This window comes from Protopterus annectens, chromosome 8.part0 (genome assembly GCF_019279795.1).
Source record: "Protopterus annectens isolate FY-2018-M chromosome 8.part0, PAN1.0, whole genome shotgun sequence".
In the NCBI taxonomy this organism is placed as follows: domain Eukaryota; kingdom Metazoa; phylum Chordata; order Ceratodontiformes; family Protopteridae; genus Protopterus; species Protopterus annectens.
The window spans coordinates 837,624,834-837,649,986 of NC_056741.1; the positions used below are offsets into that span (position 1 = coordinate 837,624,834).

The 25,153-nt window shown below is 38.3% G+C and overlaps 2 protein-coding genes across 3 annotated transcripts in view; one reads left to right on the forward strand and one right to left on the reverse strand.

Annotated features, from left to right (window-relative positions):
• Nucleotides 1-8,232, reverse strand: part of LOC122809091 (class II histocompatibility antigen, B-L beta chain-like) — a 114,216-nt gene extending 105,984 nt beyond the window's left edge. Inside the window, exon 1 of the mRNA XM_044080321.1 lies at nucleotides 8,142-8,232. Coding sequence (XP_043936256.1) covers nucleotides 8,142-8,214 — 73 coding nt within the window. The 5' untranslated portion in view covers nucleotides 8,215-8,232. The remainder of the gene's footprint in view (nucleotides 1-8,141) is intronic.
• LOC122809088 (class II histocompatibility antigen, B-L beta chain-like) overlaps nucleotides 1-25,153 on the forward strand; it is an 837,388-nt gene that overhangs the window by 570,233 nt on the left and 242,002 nt on the right. The window lies entirely within an intron of this gene.

Here is a 25,153-nt window from a genome sequence, read left to right on the forward strand (position 1 = left end):
CAAACTGAGTATGAAAGAACAAAATAAAAAAGAGTTGTATCATCTTCATTAAGGACAAGTACACCTCGAGACTGGTCAAACATTACGACTCTCTCAAGCTACTCCATATCCAATTAACTATAGAACCCAAGCAACACAAAACGACAAAAAAAACTGAACCAACTGCCGGAATACAAACAGAAAATTACCAGAACCCAGTTCACAACTGTTTTATTACAGGAAATAAGCACTTTTGTGTGTATATAACATACACTTCTTCAGAATAAAAAACATTCACAAAAATTCAGTTTTTATGGACACATTTATGACATCAAGCTGAGGAGAACTACTAATGCATTGTATTATTATGTAGAACACATCCAGACCATGTTTTTTTATTTTTTGGTATCGACACCATACAGCGGAATGTACTGGGGGGACCATGGCATGACATGGTAGAATAGAGGGAGTTGCATTGGCAACTGAAATTAAATGCCACCTCACGCCCAGGTTTCAATGAGTCTTTATCCATAGCTTGTGTTTTAAGACTTATGTCTCACTTTATTTAATTTATTATGTTGTACACATTAGGGAAACATTAGGATAAGTTTTTTTCTTAGTATATATTTCTACAGATTTTTATGTATTTTATTATATGAGCAAGTAGCCTTTAAGATTAGAATTGGTAGGTGTGTTGATTATTCATGTGATTTTATTGGTGGGTTATTTAAACTGAATTTTTGTGAATGTTTTTTATTCTGAAGAAGTGTATGTTATATACACACGAAAGCACTTAATTCCTGTAATGAAACAGTTGTGAACTAGCTCTGGTCGTTTTCTGTTTGGATTCCAGCAGTTGGTTCAGTGTTTTTTGTCCAATTAACTATAGGCAAAACACCTTACCACATCACTGCTAGCAATCAGTCCCCCACCATAAATCAGGAAAAGCACACCACATACCTGGACTTACTGGAGTCACTTGCCATACAGCTAAACACCTTGGTCATGGGTAATTTTAACTATCCTTCCATCGACTGAGAAACATACATGACCACAAACACGCTGGTCCAGAGGTTCTTGGACTTTGTCAATGCAAATGCTCTAGAACATATAGTCGGAATACCCACAAGAGGATCAAATGTCCTGGACAAAGTACTCACCAACATGGGTGAGTACTGCACTCCCCCCATGTTATGTCCTCCCTCATAAGATCAGACCAAAAAATCAGTCTCATTTGATGTAATTATAAGGCCAGATACCCCATCAAGCTCCAAAAAGCTTAAAAATTTTTCCACAACAAATTACCTCCTGCTAAGCAATAGTATAAGAAGTTTCAAAGCCCCCTCAATCACAGATAACATGGACTCCACATGGACTATGCAGAGGTGTATACATTTTGCTGTAATTGACTGGATTAAAACCAGGTCCTGCCAAAATAACAAGCCACCCTGTTGGACCCCAGGTAAAAACAGGCTATACAATAAGAGGAAGAAACTAATGTCAAAGAACAAGAGAGAACTGGCTCACCAGAGGAAGAATTCTCTCTATAGCTTAAACAAACAAATCACATCTACCTAGATAAGAGTACCAAATGTATAATGCACAATGTATACCCTGTATCAACAATTATTTTTACTACTAAGTTTTATGTATAATTTGTGCTTGTTTCTATTTGCTCCACTGAAAATGGGTTTGTGCCCAGTTGGACTATTCCGGAAACAAATGTCAAATAAATACATAAATTAATAAATAAACACTGAGTTGATGAGAAATCTTATGGATGCCTTGCTCCACTGAAAAGCCTTTCAGTCTACCAGATGGTCAATTAATCCAAAGATAAAATTTGTTCGCTCGCTGAAGGTCACAGTCTAAAACTGTCTGTCTATTTAAAAATTCAAAGAGAAAAGGCTGCAGACCACCATGGAAAGAGAAGTTACTGATAAAATAATGTGAAGCTTTATTCAGAATAAAATGAAATTAAAAGGATAAGTGCTTTTGGAAATCCTTCATGTTGTTGTTGTTGTATCTTTCGGCTTTTCCCGGTTAGGGGTCGCCGCAGCGGAACTCCGGTCCGCTAATGATTGGCAGTAGATTTTTATGTACCAAGTTGCCAGCCCTGACGCACAACTTTCAACGAAGGTACGCCCATTCATGCATGTCTCCACACAGAAGACGCTTTAGCTGAGAATCGAACAGGACAACGTCTTACTGTGAGGTGACAATGTTACCTAGATCCTTAAATCAAAATACGTACTTCCTATTTTTATAAGAAGCTCTTGACCAATCAAATCACCTCCTCAGTTTCCTATTCTTCAACACCGGTTTTAAAGGGGCCGTCACATTAAGGACTAGATTTTTATCAGCTTGTAAATCGGCAATCCAGTAGGTTTCTCTTATCTCAGTTACACTGAATAAATCATCACCTCTTGGACTTTCTATAACCAGCTACAGAGCTAGGAAAGAAAAACTGTGTTCAAGACATGTCTGTATACATTGTGATAATGCATTAGTCGGAACAGAGAGTCTTATGTCACTAATGTGGCGTAATATTCTTTCATGTAGAGCTTTCATTTTCACTGAGGTTAAATTATGAAAACTTTTATTATTTGTTCCATTGAATCGCAGCTTACTAACCTCATGCTCCCATAAGCTTACAAAAGTATCAATAGTTGGATGAGAAGGGGGTATGAAAGTGCTTGTTTTTTTTTAAACATGATAGTGCCTCCTTTTCTGTTATCTGTGCCATCACCAAACATGTTTTTCAATGCTAGATTTCTGCCCAAATTCTTTATATCTATAATAAATTCACTCAGACGTGATCGTAATGCAGGAATGTTCATACATTGCCAGAATGAATTATTTTAAGCATCCTGTCACTGGCTATAGTTACTGTGCTAAAGATTGTGTAGATTTTAATACAAGAAATATTATTTACGTATCCACGTGTAATAGATGTCAAGCATTTTATGTGGGAAAGACCAATAGGTGTTTCAAATAAATAATATTACACCACATTAGTGACATAAGACACTCTGTTCCGATTAATGCATTATTACAACATATACAGACATGTCCTGGACACAGTTTTTCTTTCCTACCTCTGGAACTGGTTAAAGATAGTCCTAGAGGTGGTGATTTATTCAGTATAACCGAGATAATCGAAACCTACTGGACTGCCGATTTACAAGCTTTTAAAAATCCAAGCCAACCCCTTTAAAACGGTGTTGAAGAATAGGAAGCTGAGGAGGTAATTTGATTGGTCGAGTTTCTTATAAAAATAGGAAGTACGTATTTTGATTTAAGGATCTGATGAAGGATTTCCGAAAGTGCTTCTCCTTTTAATTTCATTTTATTCTGAATAAAGCTTCACATTATTTTATCAGTAACTTCTCTTTCCATGGTGGTCTCCAGCCTTTTCTCTTTGAATTTTTAGATGGTCAATTAATGGAGAAGAAATTTATTCCTGACCCATTATATATGTAAAGACATTGGTTGCACCACAAGGAACTTAGATCAGGTAATCTCAAACTTAAAGCCAGAAAGCTACCTCATGACTGTATCACATTTATGGTACTAATGATGGACACTCCAAGAGGCACCAAAACTACCAGCTGAGGTTCTGTACTAAAGCTAAGCCAAGTCTGAGTCAGAAACCTTTGGCCACCATTACACAGCACTTTGGCAAAAATACTGGTCTTGTTCTAGATGGACCATACATTAAAATATAGCTTCCAGTCTATGGTCACCACTAATCAACAGAGATGAGACAGAAACCTTAATTTAGTTCAGGTTACTTAGGAAATGCAAAGTTCTATAATCAAAGTGATATTTCTCCCTGGGTTGCAATGGAAGCCTTAACATGAATTAGGGCGTCCTACTTGGAGTGCAAGACCATGCAACACCTATGTGTCTACTGGAAACCCAAGTAGCAGAAAAGCCTAATACCTCTGCTGGTATTCTGGGATTTGGTGGTGGGGGGGGGGTCTAAAGAGGTGGAGCAAACACAAAAATCATACATTGCACATTTCCAGAGCTAAGGATCGAACTGCGACAGATGCCTGGTGTCAAAGCCATGGCCTCAAGTTCAATGCCAAAAAGTGCACTGTCATCCCCTTTGGTAAAAACTCTGTACTCATGAGCTACCACATAGGTGGTAGTCTACTTAACACCGAAAGTGTGATGAGACCTTGGGACACAGGTGGACAGTAGTCTCTCCCTTGATAATCACATCACCACAGAAGTCAGGAAATCCTTCTACGTGGCACATCTCATCACAAAAGGTTTCTCATCCAGGAAAAAAGAGGTCACTGTTCCCCTCTACTCGTCACTCATTAGACCCATTATAGAGTACAATGCCCCTTTTGGTATGCATCTCACAAGACATCTATAACAACTGGAAGGGCCATAGAAATACCTCACAAAGAGGATTACCGGCCTCAAACAGATGCCCTACTCAGAACGTCTCAAACAACTCCAGCTTTACTCCATCGCATATCACCTACTCAGAGGCAATCTCTGCCTAACATACAAAGCTATGTCAAACCCAGAGCTGTTGGACATGCTCCACTTAAAGAAATCCCAATCCCTCCGAGCTACATGCTCTAGGGACCTAAACCTTGTCACCACAATAAGCAGAACATGCTGGAGGGATAGATTCCTGTCCCAGAGACTTCCCATACACTGGAACAAACTAACTATCTATATCAAACAAAGCTCCTCATTAGTACTCTTCAAGAAAAACTGGGTCTGTATCATTTGAACGAAAGTTCAAAATCTCAATCGCTGTAAATAGCAAAAATTCCGATAATCGAATCCTTTATTGTGGAGGGCTGCACCCCCTACACCCTTCGCTAATTATAATATACCAACTCCGAGATCGCACTATAGTGAGGAAAGGGCAAATTTCCCAATCTTCACCGTACCGCAATCTCACAAAACAGACATCAATTATCGGCATTTTCGCTATTTACAGAGATTGAGATTTTGAACTTTCGTTCAAATGACATAGACCTGTAAAATCCTGATGCTTGGATGGGAAATAGGAAATTCACCCCGGGGTTCACCTCTGTGGCTCTGCTTGACAGGGGCACAGGAAAATAATTTTCTTGGGTGGCGAAATCCAGGGTACCTTTTTGGCTAGTCTTATATAGGCCCTAGGGCCAATAGCCTAGTACCTACCTATGAACCTATGAACCTATGAAAATCACAGCAGTACTTATCTCAGTGAACAAGTCCTATCACTAAGACAAAAGCATAACACTAAGGTAGTGAGTGCCCTATAGATATATCTTCTTCTTTCGTCTTTTCCCGGTTAGGGGTCACCACACCAGATCACCTGTCCGCTCATGAGTGGCAGTGGACTTTTACAGTGTCAATATATATATATATATATATATATATATATATATATATATATAATATATATGTATGTATATATATATATATATATATATATATATATGTATATATATATATATATATATATATATATATATATATATGTGTGTGTATGTGGGTCTACTTTTTTTCATTGAATCTCATTTCACTGAATTTCATTTCCCCCCGACCACTTTGCTGAAAACTCAAATTACTGAAAACTCATTTCACTGAATCTCATTTTACTGAACTGCAGTGGCACTGTGTAGAATACTAAAAGGCAAGTAAAAGGTAAATGCCCTTTTCCCCCCTGTAGTGCAACCCTGGAGTTAGTATATATAGTTAGGGGGTGTGGGGGGGCACAGTCCCCCACATTGAGGGGTGTGGGGGGTGTAGACCCCCAGTTAGTTTGAGTACACATTGTCTTCTGGAGAGAGTTAGTCATTGGTGTTGTAACTATGCATGCTATTGTTTAAAATGTATTGTTTTGAAGATGTTGGTAAAATACAATATAAAACAAACAAGGAGGGGGGGCTACACCCCACCCCAATGTGGGGGGCTGTGCCCCCCCAACTATATGTACTAACTTGAGGATCACACTACAGTGGGGAAAAGGGCATATACCTTTTATTGCCTTACAGTACTCTGCACAGTGCCATATATACTAAGTTCAGTTTAGTGAAATGAGTTTTTAGTAATTTGTGTTTTCAGCGATGTGGTTGGGGTGAAATGAAATTCAGTGAAATGAGATTCAATGAAACAGAGTAGACCCATGTACCTAGACACACACACACACACACACACACACACACACACACACACACACATATGAACAGCATATACACTTAAAATACAAGTCCAAGGATAAAAGCACAATACACAGTACAGAACAGATGGAAACATCATAAGCAGAAGAAAATATGATGAAGTGAGCCTAAACCTTGTAGCTGCACTTAGCTTACTGCCTTATCAGAAGCAGGGACCAGAAAATACAGGGTATGAAAGTCATCACTAAAAAATAGCAGATTCACAAAACTGCAGTGCAAAAGTTCGTGTTCAGTCTACCAAAACTTCCCAACACATTAGGGTACTCACTGCAGTACAGACAAATGTTTTACAGGATTACGCAGTCAATTTTGATAACAGAAGGTAGAGAAATAGCCAGCAGTACCATCATCAGAGATCAATTCAATGCTAGAAGAACACTCAGTCCAATGCACCCTCTACAAGTCCAGTCAGAATCTAAGTTCAAATGGCATTTAGGTAGCCTACCAATAACATCCAACCAGCAGGACACAAAATGAATGATATTAATTAGGAGCAGTGCTCATCAGTATGGAAGTCATGGATGAAAATGTACCTGTTAGAGAATATACAATGTGCCATGACAGAAACTCCCAGCCTAGTGCAATGCAGAATGGGCTCACCATTCTTATTGTTCCTTCTAGTCCAAGACGCTCCACATTAAAGTACAAATAAGCCTCGGCTATGAAAAGGGTGGTGCAAGGAAAGCATCTGCTCAGTAGTTTGCAAAAAGAGTGAAGGTTACATAGCTAATGGCAGTCAGTGTTAAGATGACAAATATCCTACTGCTGACGCAGTTTGCAGTCAGACAAATAAAGTGAAATCCAACAGTTCCAGCAGTCAGGTTTAAATATTTCTCTGATATCTTTAACATCTCTCTGTTTTATGAATTATACACTAGTATCATTATCAAGGAATATGGTGCGGTTTCTTTTTTTGGAATTTTGGTACATACATTTACAAGACCAAATCACTGAACTGTATCACAGATAACTTCAATGCCAGTTTTCTGTGTAACTTCTCCACAACTAATGCCCCATGCATGCAGCTTTGCTCCCGTTACTCCATACTTTAATTTTATAACCCCCAAATCACCGCAGTTTTGGGCAATAAGAATAACACCCTATAAATTTGCAATTTGAGTCTCAGAATCTGAGACTTTAACATTAGCATGATTTTTGTCATCAGGTATATCTATGTCAATGTGTTTATACTGGGATATGTGCTAAACAATACTTTACTGCCAATGCTTGGTTTCTAATTCCCATAAGTCACATTTTTGCTTTTCATGAGTTAATAGATCATTATATTTTAGAAAACCTTTAGGTAATATTTCTACCTTAGTTGGGGGTTGACTTTAAGGTTAAGGTGCTTACCTCACAAATACAAGGTAGAGAGTTTGCTTCTCACCTTGAAGAAAAATTGGCCAGGCTTACAATGGCCCACAACAGCAGCTAGCCTAGTACTTACCTATGAACCTAGCATTCTGGTATTAAAGTTAAGCTTCTTCCATTTCACCTGCTTACTGTACCCACCTGTCTGCTGCTTCATGTGTCCACAAAGTGGAGTGATGTGCTTTCTCTGGTATTTGGCACTACTTTCTTGCCCATCTGATTGTACAATTCAAAGGAATAATTCAAAGTAAAATGATAACACCATTAGATTTAGAAAGACACATATTAATTGTTGAGTTTCTTTTTTCTCTTAATACACTTTCTATATCATGGTTCACAGCAGGGTACAGCAGCAATGCAGTCTGAATGGTTGCTGTTTATCTTTGCGATAATCTTCTCCACCTACGGATTGTGGACTAGCATTCTTTATGTGACTCAGTCTGTAAAGATATACCACTGTCTGCAAGTAATGTTCCAGCACCTACTGGTAATACTTAACTGATAAAGTTCTCCCAGTTACTATGTAAACCATCAACAGTAAATTTATATTTTTAGTATTTTGATTTAAAAAATGAAAATGAAACTTACGGAATGTGGCATCAGCCATATTTATCCAGAAAAGCAGCCACAAGAGAAGGCCAAAACCTTGAAATGTCGCCATCACACTTCATATGTAAGCCTGCAAAAAATGCATAGCTAATTAGAATTGGCATTGCTGTTGTAATCATCATATATGCTTCATAACGGATCATTAATGGTTCAGTTATTCTCATGTACAGATGAAATGTAAATTAGGAAAGAATAGGTATTAATGGAATTAATCTGTTTGTCTTATATCACATTGCTTTGTCTTTCAATGTGCTATGCTGATTTCAAATCTGTATATCTTACTACTGCATCATTTGGTTAACGTGTTAGACTACACACAGAGCAGCTGCAAAACTAAAACTGTTGCAGAAATAGTAGTAGGGTAACAAAGAATATTGAATCTTCTGTGGGAGAGGACCAAGTGTAGAAAAATGTTGAAATATGTTACTTTTACAATCCGTTTTGAAATACTCCAGAATAATTCTCTACTGGAATGCCTGACCAGCTGCTAAATGTACTATCATAGGGAGCATCTTATATAAATAGCTGTTAAAATACACACCTCATAACTGTTCAAGCGTCAGCTAACCAATTATTCTGTGAGGTTCTACACCATGTGCAATTCAGAGGGCATGTTGCTTTGGCTGATATTATAGGTACAGCTAGATCTCATTAAGATTATGTGGGGATCTGTGATAGACAAACTATTTCCAAGTATACACATTTTTATATAGACAAGGTTTTTCCATTGCAACAACAGTAAGTAATATGAGGTTCCTATTACCAGATCAAAAGACCGTAATCGCGAATACAAAAAGAGAAACACATATTGAGCGAAATACAGAAACGCCGAACGTCCAAAACAGCAAAAATTTAAATGTCGAAGTATAATGGTTGGCCCGTCTGCGGTATAGCTCCGTAAGGTAAGTGTGCGATAGATAGGACTTTAGGGGTAGGATATGGGTTAAGGTAAGTGAATAGATAGGCAATGTATGTAAGATTTAGTGTAGTGTTAGAAGTAGGGTTTTATTTAACTGTATGTATGTGTATTATTTTTTTTTTTGGGTGTATGTCTGTAGGGGGAAGTGTGCGGTGGTTACGGACCTTAGGGTTAGGGAGGGGTTAAGGATGGTGCATAGATAGTTGTGTATGTGGGGTTTTAGTGAAGTGTTGGAAGTAGGGTTTTGTTAAATGTATGTATGTGTATTATTTATTTTTTTGTATGTATGTCTGTAGGGGACGTGTGTGGTAGTTACGGACCTTAGGGTTAGGGAGGAGTTAATTTTTTTATTTTATATTTGTTAACCGGGTGGGTCCGACTGGACACAGGTCCATTTTCAGCGGAGGCCCAGGGAGAAAAGTTCCGTGTTATACTATTAGCATTTGTACAGTTCTAAGCAATTCTTAAGAACAATTTAGGTGTTACATTATTTAAAGTAGTACAAAAATGAAAATTTACACAGCATATGCTGCATCTGTTAGAACGAACAATTAGTAGAAAATTAAACAGTTTTTTTTTTTGATACATTCTCATTCACAATACATTTATACATTTACATTTGTAGAGACATATATATATATATATATATATATATATATATATATATATATATATATATGCTCACACCCACACATCAAAAGTATAGGTATTGAAGTAAGACCAAGATGAGAATATGAAGAGCTCTGATAAGGTTTATACCTTTCTCAGATACAGATTATAGCCTATATCAGGTACAGATTTTAATAGTGTAGTGTACATGTGTTAGTATGTTTATCCTATTGTACTGATGCTGAGTTTGGATTAATAAACAAGGATATTAGCAGGGCTATGTAAGGAAAATATTAGAGAGTAGCAGAATCCTTGCAACTGTGCATAGTTATTGTTTACCCTGGGGAGTAGCAAGAGCAGAGACAATTGTTTGAGTAGTGGGATTTCAGGAGGTGTTTGAATTGGGTACTAGAAGTAGTGGTAGTTATATGGCTTGGGAGTGAGTTCCAGTTTTGGGCTATTGTGCAGGCAAAGAGAGATTTTCCTGCTTCATTTTTATGTCTAATTACATGAATGAGGTTTTGACTGCTAGATCTTAGGGCTCTAGTGGTGTTGTGGGGCTGAATTAGCAGCTGGAGTGCAGGTGCTTTCTCTGGGTAGTAGTAGAGTTTATGTGCTACTGTGTCTTGATTAAGTCGTAGTAGCTGAGGAAGCTCCAGACCCTTGAGTTGCATTAGTGAATGACAATGATGGGACCTATTTGTGGAGTCTGTAGCAAACTTGGCAATCTTGTTGTAATTGTAATGTAAAACAATTCCAGTTTGCGAAGTTCAGTAACGTGAAGATTAGTTAGGATAGGGGAGGCATAAAGAAGGATGGAGTGGAGGTGGTTTCTTGCAATAGTGGCTTTGGTCTGTTTAGTCATGAACTTTTTGTTTCTATAGAGGAGTCCTAATTTTCTGTTCACCTTTTTGATGGTTTCTGCTATGTGGATATCAAATTTCAGGTGATTATCAGTCTCTAATCCTAGTAGTTTTGTGTGGTTAATTGGTGTGATTTGAATATTATTTTTGGAGTTTATGATGAGGCTATAGTTTAAGTTAGATGATCTGCCAGGGGTAAATAGGATTTGTTTTGTTTTCTTGGGATTGAGAACTAGTTGTATGTTAGAAAACCAGGTTTCAGCTAGAGTAAAGTTATTTTGAGTAAGGTTATGTAGTTCCATTATGCTGGGGACAGCACATATGATTGTGGTGTCATCAGCATATTGTGTTACTGAGGCAGTGGGCAGGGAAGAGGAGATGTCATTAGTGAAAAGAGAGAACAACAGTGGGCCGGGCCAAGGATTGATCCTTGAGGGACTCCTATGAATACTGGTAAGAGGGGGTACAGCTTTTCTTGCCAGAGGACTGCTTGTTGGCATTCTGATAGGTAGCTGTTGAACCATAGTATAATGGAGAAGCATATGTTTAGACTAGATAGAGCATTGAGGAGCATATTGTGATTAACCATGTCAAAGGCTTTTGATAAGTCCAGGAAAATGGATGATACAAAAAGACCTTTGTTTCTGTAATGATTGACTGTATTGGTGTAAGATAGAAGAGCAGTGGTCGTACTATGGGAAGGTCTAAAGCCATGTTGGGAATTGGATAGTAGTTTGTTTTGTTGGAGATACTGCATTAGTTGCAAGTGAACAACTCTTTCTAAAATTTTTGATAAGGGTGATAGTATGGCTATAGGGCGATAGTTGGTCAGCTCTAAGGAGTTGCCTCCTTTGTGCAGAGGAACAATGTGGGATGAATTCCAGAGGGTAGGTACTTTGTGTTCTGAAACGGACCTATTTATGAGAATTGACACCGGATATGATATGGCCTCTGCTGATATTTGAAGGAAATTTGCAGGAAGTTTATCGGCTGCTAGTGTGGTTGGTTTTAGCTTCTTAAGGAGGTCTGAAATAATTTTAGTGGACACTGGCTGCAGGGAAAAGCTAGAGGCGTTATTTTTTGTATTACTGTTGGTTGTAATTGCTGACTATATTGGAGTGGCATTGTTTTTTTTGGGTATTAGCTAAATTTTGTACTGTTTCTGTAAAGAATTTATTAAATTGTGTAGGGATATTGTCTTGGTTGTTTGGCAACACAGGGGGAGGGGTGGATGCTTTCCCAGGGTGAAGTAATCTATTTATGGAGGCCCAGAATTTTGGGGGGATATGGGTATATTTATCTTCTAGGTTTTTATAGTAGTTGGACTTGTCAAGTTTAGTTAGCCTCTTGGCTTTATTACGTAGTTCTATGTACTTTTGCCTTAGAGTAGTATTTTTATCTTTGTGAGATGTTATCCAGATTTTGTCCCTTTCTTTCATTGTACTTTTTGTCTCTTTGGTTAGCCATGGGGCATGGTAGGTTTTTGGCCTAATAGTTCTGGAAGGTGCATGAGAGTCTAGGATTTGTAGGAAGGTTGAGTTAAAATACTGCACTGCTTCATTGAGAGGTAGGTGCTTGAGGGGGAACCAAGTGCAACAACTTAGTGCCTTAATAAAGTCATTGGCTATGAAGTTTCTTTTATTATGTATTACTCTGAGGATAGGTAGGTTGGGCAGATGTTGGGTTCTGTTCCTGATTAGGTAGGTGGGTTGAGGGTCACTTAGACTGTCAGGAAAACAGCCTGATTGTTGTACAAGAGTGGGGTGGGATACCAGAATCCAATCCAAAATGGATTGGCGTTTGGTTGTTTTGTCAGTCCTAGTGGGGGTAGTTATTATTTGGGTGAACCCATGGAGGTTGATGTGATCTGAGGGATAGTGGTTGGAGCAGTTGACCCAGTCTATGTTAAAGTCACCTAGTAGTATGGTTTCATAAGGGAGGGAGTATGAGAACCAATTTAACAGGTTTTCCATTATAGGAATGTTATTACCTGGTGGGAGGTAGGCACCTGCAATGATTATTTGTTTGTTGGTGTTTCATTTAAATTCGGCAAGGATAAGTTCTATCTCATTGATTTCTTCATTATTATAATCAACTAGTTCTAGGGTGAGGTGATTTTGAAATAGAATTGCTACCCCTCCACCCTTTTTCCCTGTTCTGTCTCTACGTATGATATCATAACCTGGGGCTATGATCTCATTATTGTGGTGATCAGGTTTGAGCCATGTTTCTGTTAATACCACTATGTCAGGTTTATACAAGGCTAATAAAGCATGCAGGTCATGAATATTGTTTAGTACACTTCTTACATTTATATTTAGAAAGAGGAGAGATTATTTGGGTTTGTAGAAGGGGGGATTTGGTAACTGTATTTCAGCTTTTTCTGTTGGGATGGGGCCAGGGTTTGGGTGTATGTCTCCACAGCAGGAGAGTTTTGCAGTAGGTTTAGGTAGAGTTTGGCTAGTTTATCAAGTATTTTAGATAGCTTGTGTGAGGTGTGAGGGTTTGTTTTTACTAATAACTTATTGTAAAACAGGGATGGGGTTTGAAAGGAGGTAGTGTTTGGGGTTGTTATAGGAAAGTTTTTAAGTAGTTTGTGGGTAGCTATGGGTTCGGTTTGCCATGGGGGTGGAAAAGTGAGATGTAGTTGGGTGTGGTAGGAAGAGAGAATAGAGAGTAGAAGTAGTATGGATATAGTTGATGGGTAGAGTAGCATTTTTAGTAGAAGGGGGTTTTGCAAGCTTTACATGTTTTTAGATTTGGTGAGGATAATTTTTATTTAGGGAGTATACTAGTGTGTGTGTACTAGGTGATATGCTTGGCTGTGTTATTATGGGTGTGGTGGTTATAGTTTATGTTGTACTTGATTGATGAGGTGTAATAGGATAATTGTGAAGGTGTGAATTGCTGGTGGGTGTGGTGGGTAACTATAAGTTTGAGTGATCTAGGGGTGGGTGGGAATGGGGGTAGGGGAGCGAAGTGAGCCCGAGCTGTAGCGAGGGTGAACGGAGTGGGGTAGGACTGTGGTGGAAGAGGCAGGGTGATAGAATAAAACAGTCAGTGAAAGGCTTTTCAGCAGGACAGAGCTATTTTTTAAATAGGAATATGTCTTTTTATTTTCTCTTTTTATGCACAAGGCTATGGAGGAGGGTTTAGCATACACAAAGCTGGACACAAGACTAGGGGGGAATATGGTCACTAAGCTGTGAGTGAGGCTAGTGGGGGGATAGAGGAGGGAGAATGGGGTTACTGGGTTAGGGTTAGGTGAGTGAGAGTCTGTGTGGCTGGATTAGATAGTATGAGGAGAATGTACAGATAGTAGTATGAGGTAGTGAGAGACTGTGTGGATGAAGAAGACAGTGTGAAAAGAGGGGACAGAAAGTAATAAGAGGTAATGGCTAAACCAGTTGTAGCTTTAGTGGAGAGATAAGGAGCTAACAGAGGTAAGGGCTAAACTCATAGTAGCTTTAGTGGAGAGATAAAGAGCTAACAGAGAATGTGGCTGGGCAAGTTGGTTGGGAGGTAGGAGGACAAGTAGAGAACTTAGGTGAAGGGTGGGATACGCAGAGTTGTGTTGTAGCTGACCAGGTACCTTACAATATCAAAACACACTAGTAGGCTAGGAGGACTGGTTAAATGTTATATACTTAACACATACTTTGCTTTGATTTAATAGCACAGTTGCTGGAGAGGATTCCACAGAAGTCAGAACTCAAGGGGAGTGGGTATTCTTCTTTTAGTTGGTTCGGGTTTGTAAAACCTTAATATTGGTACCAGGGACTTTGCTTTGATTTAATAGCACAGTTGCTGGAGAGGATTCCACAGAAGTCAGAACTCAAGGGGAGTGGGTATTCTTCTTTTAGCTGGTTCGGGTTTGTAAAACCTTAATATTGGTACCATGGACTTTGCTTTGATTTAATAGCACAGTTGCTGGAGAGGATTCCACAGAAGTCAGAACTCAAGGGGAGTGGGTATTCTTCTTTTAGTTGGTTCGGGTTTGTAAAACCTTAATATTACATACTACCTACCCAAACAAAATAAATAAACCACATACATCCTCTCCAGCAACTGTGCTATTAAATCAAGTTAAGGATAGTGCATAGATAGGTGTGTATGTGGGGTTTAGTGTAGTGTTGAAAGTAGGGTTTTGTTAAATGTATGTATGTGTATTATTTATTTTTTTGGGTGTATGTTTGTAGGGGACGTGTGCGGTAGTTACGGACTTTAGGGTTACGGAGGGGTTAAGGATAGTGCATAGTTAGTTGTGTATGTGGGGTTTAGTGTAGGGTTAGAAGTAGGGTTTTGGTGCTTTACATTAGGTTAGAAGTAGGGTTTGGTTAGTGTATGTATGTGGTTTATTTATTTTGTTTGGGTAGGTAGTATGTAGCAGGTGGTAGGGTTGGCCGACTATGACAGTTTGATATTTTATTTTTCGCTGTTTAGTGCGTTCAGGATTTTTGCGGTTCGCGTTATAGGTGTCGACGTTTAGGTATTCGCATAAAAGTTTTTTTGATTTGCTAATATAGACCCAGTAGTATGTTATCAGTGCCTGTAGAATTTCTGAGCACTTTGTTTGTAACCTTCTGAACAGCACATGCCATACACAGTTTAGTTGTCACTGTTTATGAACACAATGACAGCAAATATACAGTACGATACAATACTATTTATTTAGTTCATTAGTTATTCAATTATTTACTTTATTTTATATTTGTTTACTGGGTAAGTAAAAAGATTATTTTATATTTCTTAAGTTCATAGTTAAGCATTAGTTTAACTGCCCTTGCAGGCCATTTTAAGCATAGCTGATTTCCCTTTTGCTGCTTGAATTAACCTATCCCACTTGCTGTTAGATTAGTCTTACCCATCCACTGGCTAACAATTACATGTTACTGCTAGTAAGAATAGATGGGATCATCCCACAGATAATCTGAGGGTACTTGTGTAGCATTTAGGAGCTGCATCGATCCATCAGTACTTATGGGGGCAGTCCTGGGGTAAATTTTCTATTACTCATCTAAAGATCCAAGTTGTGTTTGAATATGGGCAGGAATTAATTTATTTATTTTTTTTTTTTTATGTGGATGGGGAGTCAGTTCCAGGGCAGTGGTATCCTCTGCAAGATATACCTGCCCTCCAAGCCATTCTGTTGATGTTGCAGAAGAGGTTTACATCCCTGGACCAAGTAATTTTGATGCCATTTGACTTGCTGATGTGCAGAAAATCCATCAGTACTGGGTCAGAGGATGCCTTGCAAGTCAGACACAAGTCACCTCTTAGGAGTCTGTAAGATACCGAGTATAGTGATAAGGTTTTGAGGTGGTCCATGTAGGACATACTGTTCAGGCCTTGTATCCTTATAGTAAAGTATCTCTTTGGGAATTCCAGTTGTTACTTGTGACTGGACAGATACATGGCAAAGGGGGCATTATGCTTGATGACTGGCCTAAAGAGGGCTGAGTAAAGCAGGAAAATGACATCTCTAGATCTAGTAACCTTGTTTATAAGCTGGGGAATATAGCTGGAATTTTTTATGACAATGGACATATGCTGGATGAAATTTAGGTCACTGCCCACATAAGTTCCCAAATCCAAAACAACTGGGTATATTGTCAATGTGGTAGTTCATTGGGGTAGTCAACTTCCCAAAAAATACAATAATGTATTTTTTGGCATTTAGTTTCAGACCAAGATTCTGGCATCAGTTATTTGATTGGGACAAATCTTCCTGGCCAAGTCCTTTGAGGATTCAATAACTGTTCCTAGCATGCCATCATCTGCAAACTTAGTCAGCCAGAATCCTTTAGTATTGGCTTTTACATCAGATAAGTAGATGCCAAATACAAGAGGTCCCAGTACCAAATTTTAGTGGACTCTACTAGTGATGGTCTCTTTGCGGAGGTAGCTTCCCCTATTTTGATCTCCTGCATCCTATCTGTGAGTCAGTTAGCAATCCAATGGGTGGTGTAGGGGGTTATTCACAGTTTAGATAGCTCTTCTACTATGACTGAGTGGGGGACTGTGTTAAAAGCCTTGGCCATGTCAAGGTATGTGGTGTATACTGTTTTACCTTCACACATGGATTTGTTGAACTTTTTAAAGAAGTGCACAAGGTTAAGTAATTATGACACGCCTTTTACAAATATAAACTGAGATGAGCCTAGAGTTTGGAGGATGCCTATGTCCTTATTGTTTAGTTCCATGACAAGTGTTTCCATTGCTTTGCATATGAGGCTGGTGGCCAGACTTATGGGTCTGCAACTGTCTGGGTCTGTGAAAGGTGCTCCCTTATTCAGGGGGATGACTGTAGCTGTTCTCCATTTGCTTGTTACAGAGGCTAAGGTTGATCAGTGTTGTTAGTGTGTGTGTGTGTGTGGGGATTGGGGGGGGGGGGGACTAAAGCATGCTTCATGCTGTTTAAGATGTATTTAGGGATATTGCCATGACCCATCAAAACACTTTTTAAGCTTCTGGTAGCTCTTTCAGGACTTGGTCTTGTGTGATAGCTTGTAGGAAAATTGGTTACAGGTACAGTACATCTTGCTGGATAGATGGAGAAGAGACAGAGGTAAAGTCTGAGCTGAATTTATTGGCCAGAAGGTTAGCTTATCTTCAGTCTCAGTGTAGGTAACATCTCTCACAATCAGCTCTGCTCATTACTGGTTGTGCTTCTGAGATTACGAACATTAATGCCAATTGATTGGTCTCTGGCTTGGCTGGCTATTTTGGCCTCAATCTTGGCTTATCTGAATCTTATTACCTCCTGAGTTGTTTGCTTATTTCATTGATGAGGGCTCTATCATTCTGAGAATTACTCTTCTTTTTGTCAAAATTATCTTCATTTTATTGTAAAACTTGGTGATATCATGGCTCCACCAAGGGTGGCTATTTCTGAGGTTTACCCTGCACTTGTTCATACAAGATACAGCTGCATTTATGCAGCTGTTTACATGCTGGTATAGTGTGATGGTGTACATTTCCACATATTCAGCAGAGGTAACTGAGTTTGGTGGGGTTTTGAAGCTTGCCAATGCATCACTTAGGAGTAGGTAGTTTGTCTTAGAGAAACTTCTAATGATACCTTGGGTGGGAGGGGTCTTTGGTTTCAATTTCATTTTGAAGAAGACATATTTATAGTCAGACCTAAAAGTGATAAAGATATGCAAAGGATGGTAAAAGATGCCCCCTATTAGTAAGGACAAGATCCAAGATGTTTTCTCCCTAGTGAAGGCCATTACCCAGGCCACAGGGCGTAAGTACAATGAAAATATGCATGAAAAATGACAATCATTGCCTATGTCATAAGCGAGGGTTTAATAAAGATGACTCTTACTTAACAAAAAAAAATGACAATCAAAACTTTTAAAGAATATAAAGCCTGACTACAAACAGTTACTATAATTAACATTTAATCTAAATAATAATAATAATAGGGAAGTATTCATTAAAAACAGGATCCTAGCATGCAACGAGAAACCAATCACATATGCAGCATATTATGCACAATGAAGTTAGTAGATGTTAAGTAATATGGCTGAGAGTAGCTAGTAGTTAAGATTGAAATTGGTCTTTATTGGCAACACACTTGTCATAGGTGACTCTATAGTCAGGCACACTGATGTTCCACTCACCAGACTAAACATGGAAAAAGTTACTGTCAGCTGCCTGTCAGGTGTCAGGATCCGCCACATAACGCATGCACTCAGGTCACTCCACAACAAGTACAAATATGACACTGTCATTGTCCATGTTGGTGTGAATGACCTGAGACGTACCTCCCTGGACATGAAGAGAGACATGGAGGAGCTCTCCGATCTTGTAGCCCAGGTAGGTATGACCCTAGCCCTGAGTAGCATCCTGCCATCACCCAGAATGATACCACAGTACAAGGACAAAATGATCGACTTCAACAATTGGCTAAGCTTCTGGTGTCATTCTAAGGGGATCTAGTATTTGTCTGCCTGGGATGACATGATAGACAGACCACGATGCTTTGCCAGAGATGGCCTGCACCTGTCGTCCTTGGGATTCCGGATACTGGCTAAAGCTCTTGTCACCCCTATAGTGCCTATTTTAGGCAAGGTACAAATTACAAATTCACCACCGTAACAGGTCCAAGCAAGCAAAATCTGAGGGTAATGCTACTCAATGCTAGAAGTCTAAACCTCAAAATGCACTCACTCGAGGTACTCCTTAAAATGGAGAACATCGACATCTGTGCAGTGACAGAGACCTGGTTCAAAGCTCCAGAGAACACCCCTGCAATACCAGGCTATAATTCATACCACACCCTTTGGTCACCTAACCGGGAACGAAGCATTAAGGTGGAGGCGTGTCTATATCCATTAAGGATATCCACACCTCCAGGCTGGTTGCACAGCATAATGCATCCGAGATTATCCAAGTGCAACTAACTCTGGGCAAGACAGCAATCCAAATTGTAGCTTGCTACAGACCCCCCACCATGCCCCAGGATTCCCACTCCTCATTTCTTGATACACTGGAAAGTATTGGGGTACAACCCAACACCCTAAAAATGGGTGATTTCAACTACTCCACCATTAACTGGGAAAACTACTCATGTACCAACTCTTTTGCTCAATGTTTTCTGAAATTCATAACTTCAAACGCCTTGGATCAACTTATTCACACCCCCACCAGGGGCAGCAATATCCTAGACCTGGTCATTACCAACCATGGGCAACCGGTGTTCCACACCAGAGGTCAAATCCTCATTGGTCAGATCCGATCACAAGCTAATCACCCTAGACATCCACATCCCACCCCCCACCCCCAATTAGGGAAATCACCGTAAAAAACTTCTCCAAAGCCAACTTCACACTTCTTAAGACAGAAGTATCAAACTTCATGACACCCATGCAGACGGACAATAGAGGTACGACTGCAGAATCCTACACAAATGCACTTTATAAGCACTTACATGAGCGCATGGATCATGCTATCCCTAATAGAACCAAGATGCTATCCTCCAAAAAAAGGAAGCCAATCTGGTGGTCCTCTGCCATAAACAAACTCTACAACAGAAGAAAGAAACTGATGCAAAAAAAAGTAAAATCCCATGACTGGAGGAACTCCCTGGTCAACCTCAATAAGAAGCTGAGATCCCTCATAAAATCCTCCAAAGCTAGTTATGAAAACAAAATTGCCATGGACTCTAAAGACAACCACAAAGCATTCTATAGCTATGTCAAGAATCTCAATGGCAACATTCAGATCTGCTCTGAGTTAAAGCACAACGGCACTAAATATACAGAACCAACTGATATTGCCAACATCCTGGCAGATAGGTTCAGTGCTAACTTTACCCCCCTCTCACCACCTAGAGGGCCCAACTCTATACCAGAAGAATGCAAAGTTCCTGTAATAATGGCTGCACAGGTAAAAAACACACTTTCCAAAGCCAAGAACACAGCATCCATGGGACCTGACAATATCCCAGGCTGCATTCTACATGAACTACAGAATGAACTGGTACCCTAACTAAGTACCATGTTCAATCATAGCCTCACCTCAGGCTTTGTGCCCACTGAATGGCACACCATGACAGTTTTCCCACTCCACAAAGGAGGAGCAATGACAGACCCCAGGAACTACCACCCCATTAGCCTGATGAGCCTGGTCTGCAAGCAGATGACTGCAAACTAGGAGCCATAATCGGAACTCCTAACGATGTGGACATACTACAAAAGGGCCTCACTGAGACAGATGCCTGGTGTCAAAGCCATGGCCTGAAGCTCAATGCCAAAAAGTGTATTGTCATCCCCTTTGGTAAAAACTCTGTACCCATGAACTGCCACATAAGTGTTAGTCTACTTAATGCCGAAAGTGTGATAAGAGACCTTGGTCACAGGTGGACAGTAGTCTCTCCTTTGATAATCACATCGCCACAGTGGTCAGGAAATCCTTCTACGTGGCTCACCTCATCACAAAAGGCTTCTCATCCAGGAAAAAAGAGGTCATTGTTCCCCTCTACTCATCACTCATTAGACCCATTATAGACTACAATGCCCCTTTTGGTATGTACCTCACAAGACATCTACAACAACTGGAAAGGCCACAGAAATACCTTACAAAGAGGATTACTAGCCTCAAACAGATGCCCTACGGAGACCGTCTCAAAAAACACCAGATTTATTCTGTCACATATCGCCTACTCAGAGGCGATCTCTGCCTAACATACAAAGCTATGTCAAACCCAGAGCTGTTGGACATGCTCCACTTAAAGAAATCCCAATCCCTCCGAGCTACATGCTCTAGGGACCTAAACCTTGTCACCACAATAAACAGAACATGCTGGAGGGATACATTCCTGTCCCAGAGACTTCCCATACACTGGAACAGACTACCTATCTATGTCAAACAGAGCTCCTCATTAGCACTCTTCAAGAAAAATCTTGATGATTGGATGGGAAATAGGAAATTCACCCCAGGGATCACTTCTGTGGCCCTGCTTGACAGGGGCACAGGAAAATTATTTTCTTGGGTGGCGAAAGCAAGGGTACCTTTTTGGCTAGGCTTATAAAGGCCCTAGGGCTAACGGCCTAGTACCTACCTATGAACCTATGAAATGACTACCACATAAAGGCAGTAGAAAACAGGACTCATGAAGTACAAGGGGTAGTAGAAGTCATTACAAATTCATTAAATAAACTAAATAAGTTTAGTATGTCAATAAAATACATTGCAATCTACAAGCATGGGCTTTATGCCCTGTAGGCCTACCAAAATTTTATAACATCTAGATGCATATGACTTATCAACTTGACTATTTAAAAGATATCAAATTTTCACTTTCAATTATTTAAGTGGTAATGAATTTTAAGAAACTACTATTCTTTTATGTAACCAATTAATATTTCTGTTAATACTAATAGTTCTTAATCCCATTGGCCCCTTTTTCGTCTTTTTAGCACCAATCATTTTGTTAAGAGTGGATCGTGTGTGGGTGGAGCCTAGATGACCAACTGGTAACAGCTTTTTTCTTGAGCTCCACATCAGTTACTAGAAAACGGGAATTATTAATTAAAATTCTATCAACTACTATCTAAAAGTTGAATAACCTGCTTTAGAATCTGTAATCTATTGGATATACAACTTTGAAGCATTTTTTTAAAGATTTTCCTGTAAAATTTTATGATTATTTACCTAAACAGAGATGAGCAACTCAAAAGCTTCACATTCTGATGCTTCACTAAAGAAAGAGATTCAGTCTATATCTGCCACTCTTCAGGAATTATCTTTAAAGATGGACAGATTTACTGATAATCTTCAAAATTTAAAGATAAACTGTCAACAACAAACAGATGTTTTGAAGGAAATCCTCCAGCAACAACAATCTAAAATTCTGGACATTGAAACTTCACTGAGTGATATAGATGGAAGATTAAAAGAAGATGAATCCCACTGTGAACTTATATTGCAACAAAATAAGTGGCTGATAAATAAAGTAGATGATGTTGAAAACAGAGAAAGGAGAACAAATATCAGAATTTTTGGTGTCCCTGAGAAAATGGAAGGAGAAGATATCATCTCTTTTCTAAATGCCTGTCTTCCTGAAATTTTGGACTTAAAAGAAAGTTTGTCATACGGGATTGAAAGAGCACACAGAGTTATTGGGAAACCTATTCCTTCTTCTCCTAATGCTCCTCCAAGATCCATAGTTGTGAAGTTCCTATCCTTTTTAGACAAAGAACGTATACTAAAAACAGCTTGGAGAAAAAGTCCTTTGTCATTCAAAGGAAATCAAATAAGGTTTGACAATGACTACTCCACAAGAGTTCTGGAAATGAGAAAAAATTCTTGGCCATTGGTAAAACTATTAACGCAAAATAAAATTAAAGCACAACTTGTCTATCCAGCTAAAATCAAAATTTTCCATCAAAATGAAATGAGAACTTTCAATAATATCGAAGAAGCTGTCTTTTTCATTCAGAACAAAAACATCATTACAATCCCAGAAGGAATGGAATGGTCACCATCTTCATCTCTCAAAAGATCATCTGACAAACATAATTGGACGGACATAAAGAAGAAGAAGTTAAAGACTGATTTCAAAAGTACTGGACTTTCAAGTTCTCTCAAAGATCAAACTTCACTATAAAATGTTCACGAACATTTAAAAAAGTATGTATCATTATTTTATTTTATTTGCAAATACTCCCTTACTCACTCTTTCAGTGAAATATATAACATAAATTAATATTAAATTCCTCTTTTCTGAATATAATTACTTAAAACATTCAATAACATACATAGATTCTGTGCACACATGCCTATACTCTATTTTGGATTTTAACCTTTTAAATAAGATTAAAATCTCACTCATATACTTGAGAATCCGAAAATTGGTTATCAGAGTTAAGTTTTAAGTATATCTGATTATATATGTGTTACTGAAATTTATTTAACATGTTTATTAGAATGTATTATTTTAATAAGATATATATTTTTCTTTACATATAATCAATTCATTTGTTTAGTCTAGCGTTTCAGCATTCAAAACTGACAGTTAATTGTTTCCCTCCACGAAATTGCAGCCTCGAGCTTTGCTTTAAATGTGAGGCGGTTGGTCTTCACTTTTTTATGCATTCATGGTTGCTTGAATGCTTGGTTTCAAGCGGTACGAGTGGCTCTGCTTTGATAGTGAATTGAGTGATGTGACGATTCTTTATGTATTGTTTTCTTCTTATTTATTATTTTTTTTATGTAGTTACCATGCAGTATAAAATGGTTTGTCTACGGTTGTTCCATTGGTCAATGCTTGCCTAGATGGTATGTGAGATATTTATGGACGTTTATTTGGGATCGTAGTGGTTTGGAGGTAATATTGGTTAGTACTGAATTAGACCTTCGCATAGAATTGGTTCCCATAGCAACTAAAAGTGGTGATATGCTAATTAAAGATGACATCATACCCAAACATCTGAATGGATAAATATATTGAACAAGTGAGCGTTTTGGCTTCTCATACCTTCATCATTTGCAACCGCAAACACCGTTTCCTTGTTATAATGTTCGTATGTTCAACTATTAAAAATATATAAGCGCTAAAAACAAAAGCTACTGTTGAAAAACAGATCTCGTATAATTAGCATCACTTGTAAGCAACTGATTATCTTTGTTGTGGTTTGGTGCTCTGTTGAACATATATTATGAATCGTTTCAAGGACTCTAGCTCTTTGTTACAATGATTGTATTGCCCAGCTATTAAAAACGTATGAGCACTAAAAACAAAAAGCAAACATGTTTTAAATTAAATGAATGGAATTATTGTTAGCATAGCACTCTTATTAATATCCACATTCAGAGACATACGGTTTCCGCTAGTCAAAGATTTACATAAAATTTTATGTAAATTAATGCTGCTTACAACTTACTGCCAGTGAAATGCATTATCATCAATAGATATTCTACTCAAGATTAAAAGGCATCTAAACTAATCAAACTTTCAGTTGGAAATTCTACTTCATTATTAAGAATTTGGTGAGTAGATCTAGTGCTGTGTTCCTTCCAACTGCGTGAGTAGCCGTTCTTAAAAAATATGTGTCATATACACTTTATGAAAATTCCTATATTGTGCATTTTAGACTACTCTAGAGATGGAAGTAAACTATTAGAATATTGACTTGTAACAGGGATATTTATAATTACGGAAACTAATTAATGGAATGCTATCACAACTGTAAACCATTAAATAAAATGAAATGCTGAAGCTGTTTGATACAACTCTTGTATGTAATGTCAGTTAATATATAACATTTGACATATAACTCTGCTTTAAGATTTATATAGAACTATCCAGCTGAAAGTGTTAAAAGATACAAATAACTTGATTTTTATATAAAATATACAGTTTAAAAAAAAAAATATATATATATATATATATATTTATAAAACATCAACACAGTTTCTTGAACACGCCAAAGTTGTGGTATATATATAATCCTATGTTAATTACTGCATGAAGAAAACATATATTATTCTTGAAGGTTTACCTGACATAACCAAAGCAATAGTTTTTTACCTTAGATAAATCTAAGCTAACACAGCCTACCATTATGCATGTTTGGAAACGTATACAAAAGCATTTCTAAATATGTCCAGTCAAATTCTGTACACATGGAATTCCTTTAAAACCTAGACAGAAGCCTAGGATATTAACTGCATTCCTTTCAATCAGGAATACTGTTTGTAGATTTATGAATGGCAATAGATACAAGATTCTGTTGGAAAGCAGATTTTGTGTAACTAACACAACTTGTAAGCAACTGATTATTTTTACTGCTGCTTTGTGTTTTTTCGCCGTTGAGCATATATCACGGATCTTTTCAAGGACTCCAGCTCTTCACTAAGTTGCCATGTTATCATAAACAGTCATCCAGTTGGGAATTACTTATGCCTGATTGTTTAAATGTATTAAAGAAAAAGAAGAAGGAGAAAAAGATAAAAAACAAAGAAGTGATAAATTACGGCGCATGCTAACAGACTGCACATAGATAAATTACCCACTATTTTTTTTTTTTATAGAAAAATACAACAAATGTTATAAGGATTACCCTAAGTGAAAGTAAAAGGTGGGG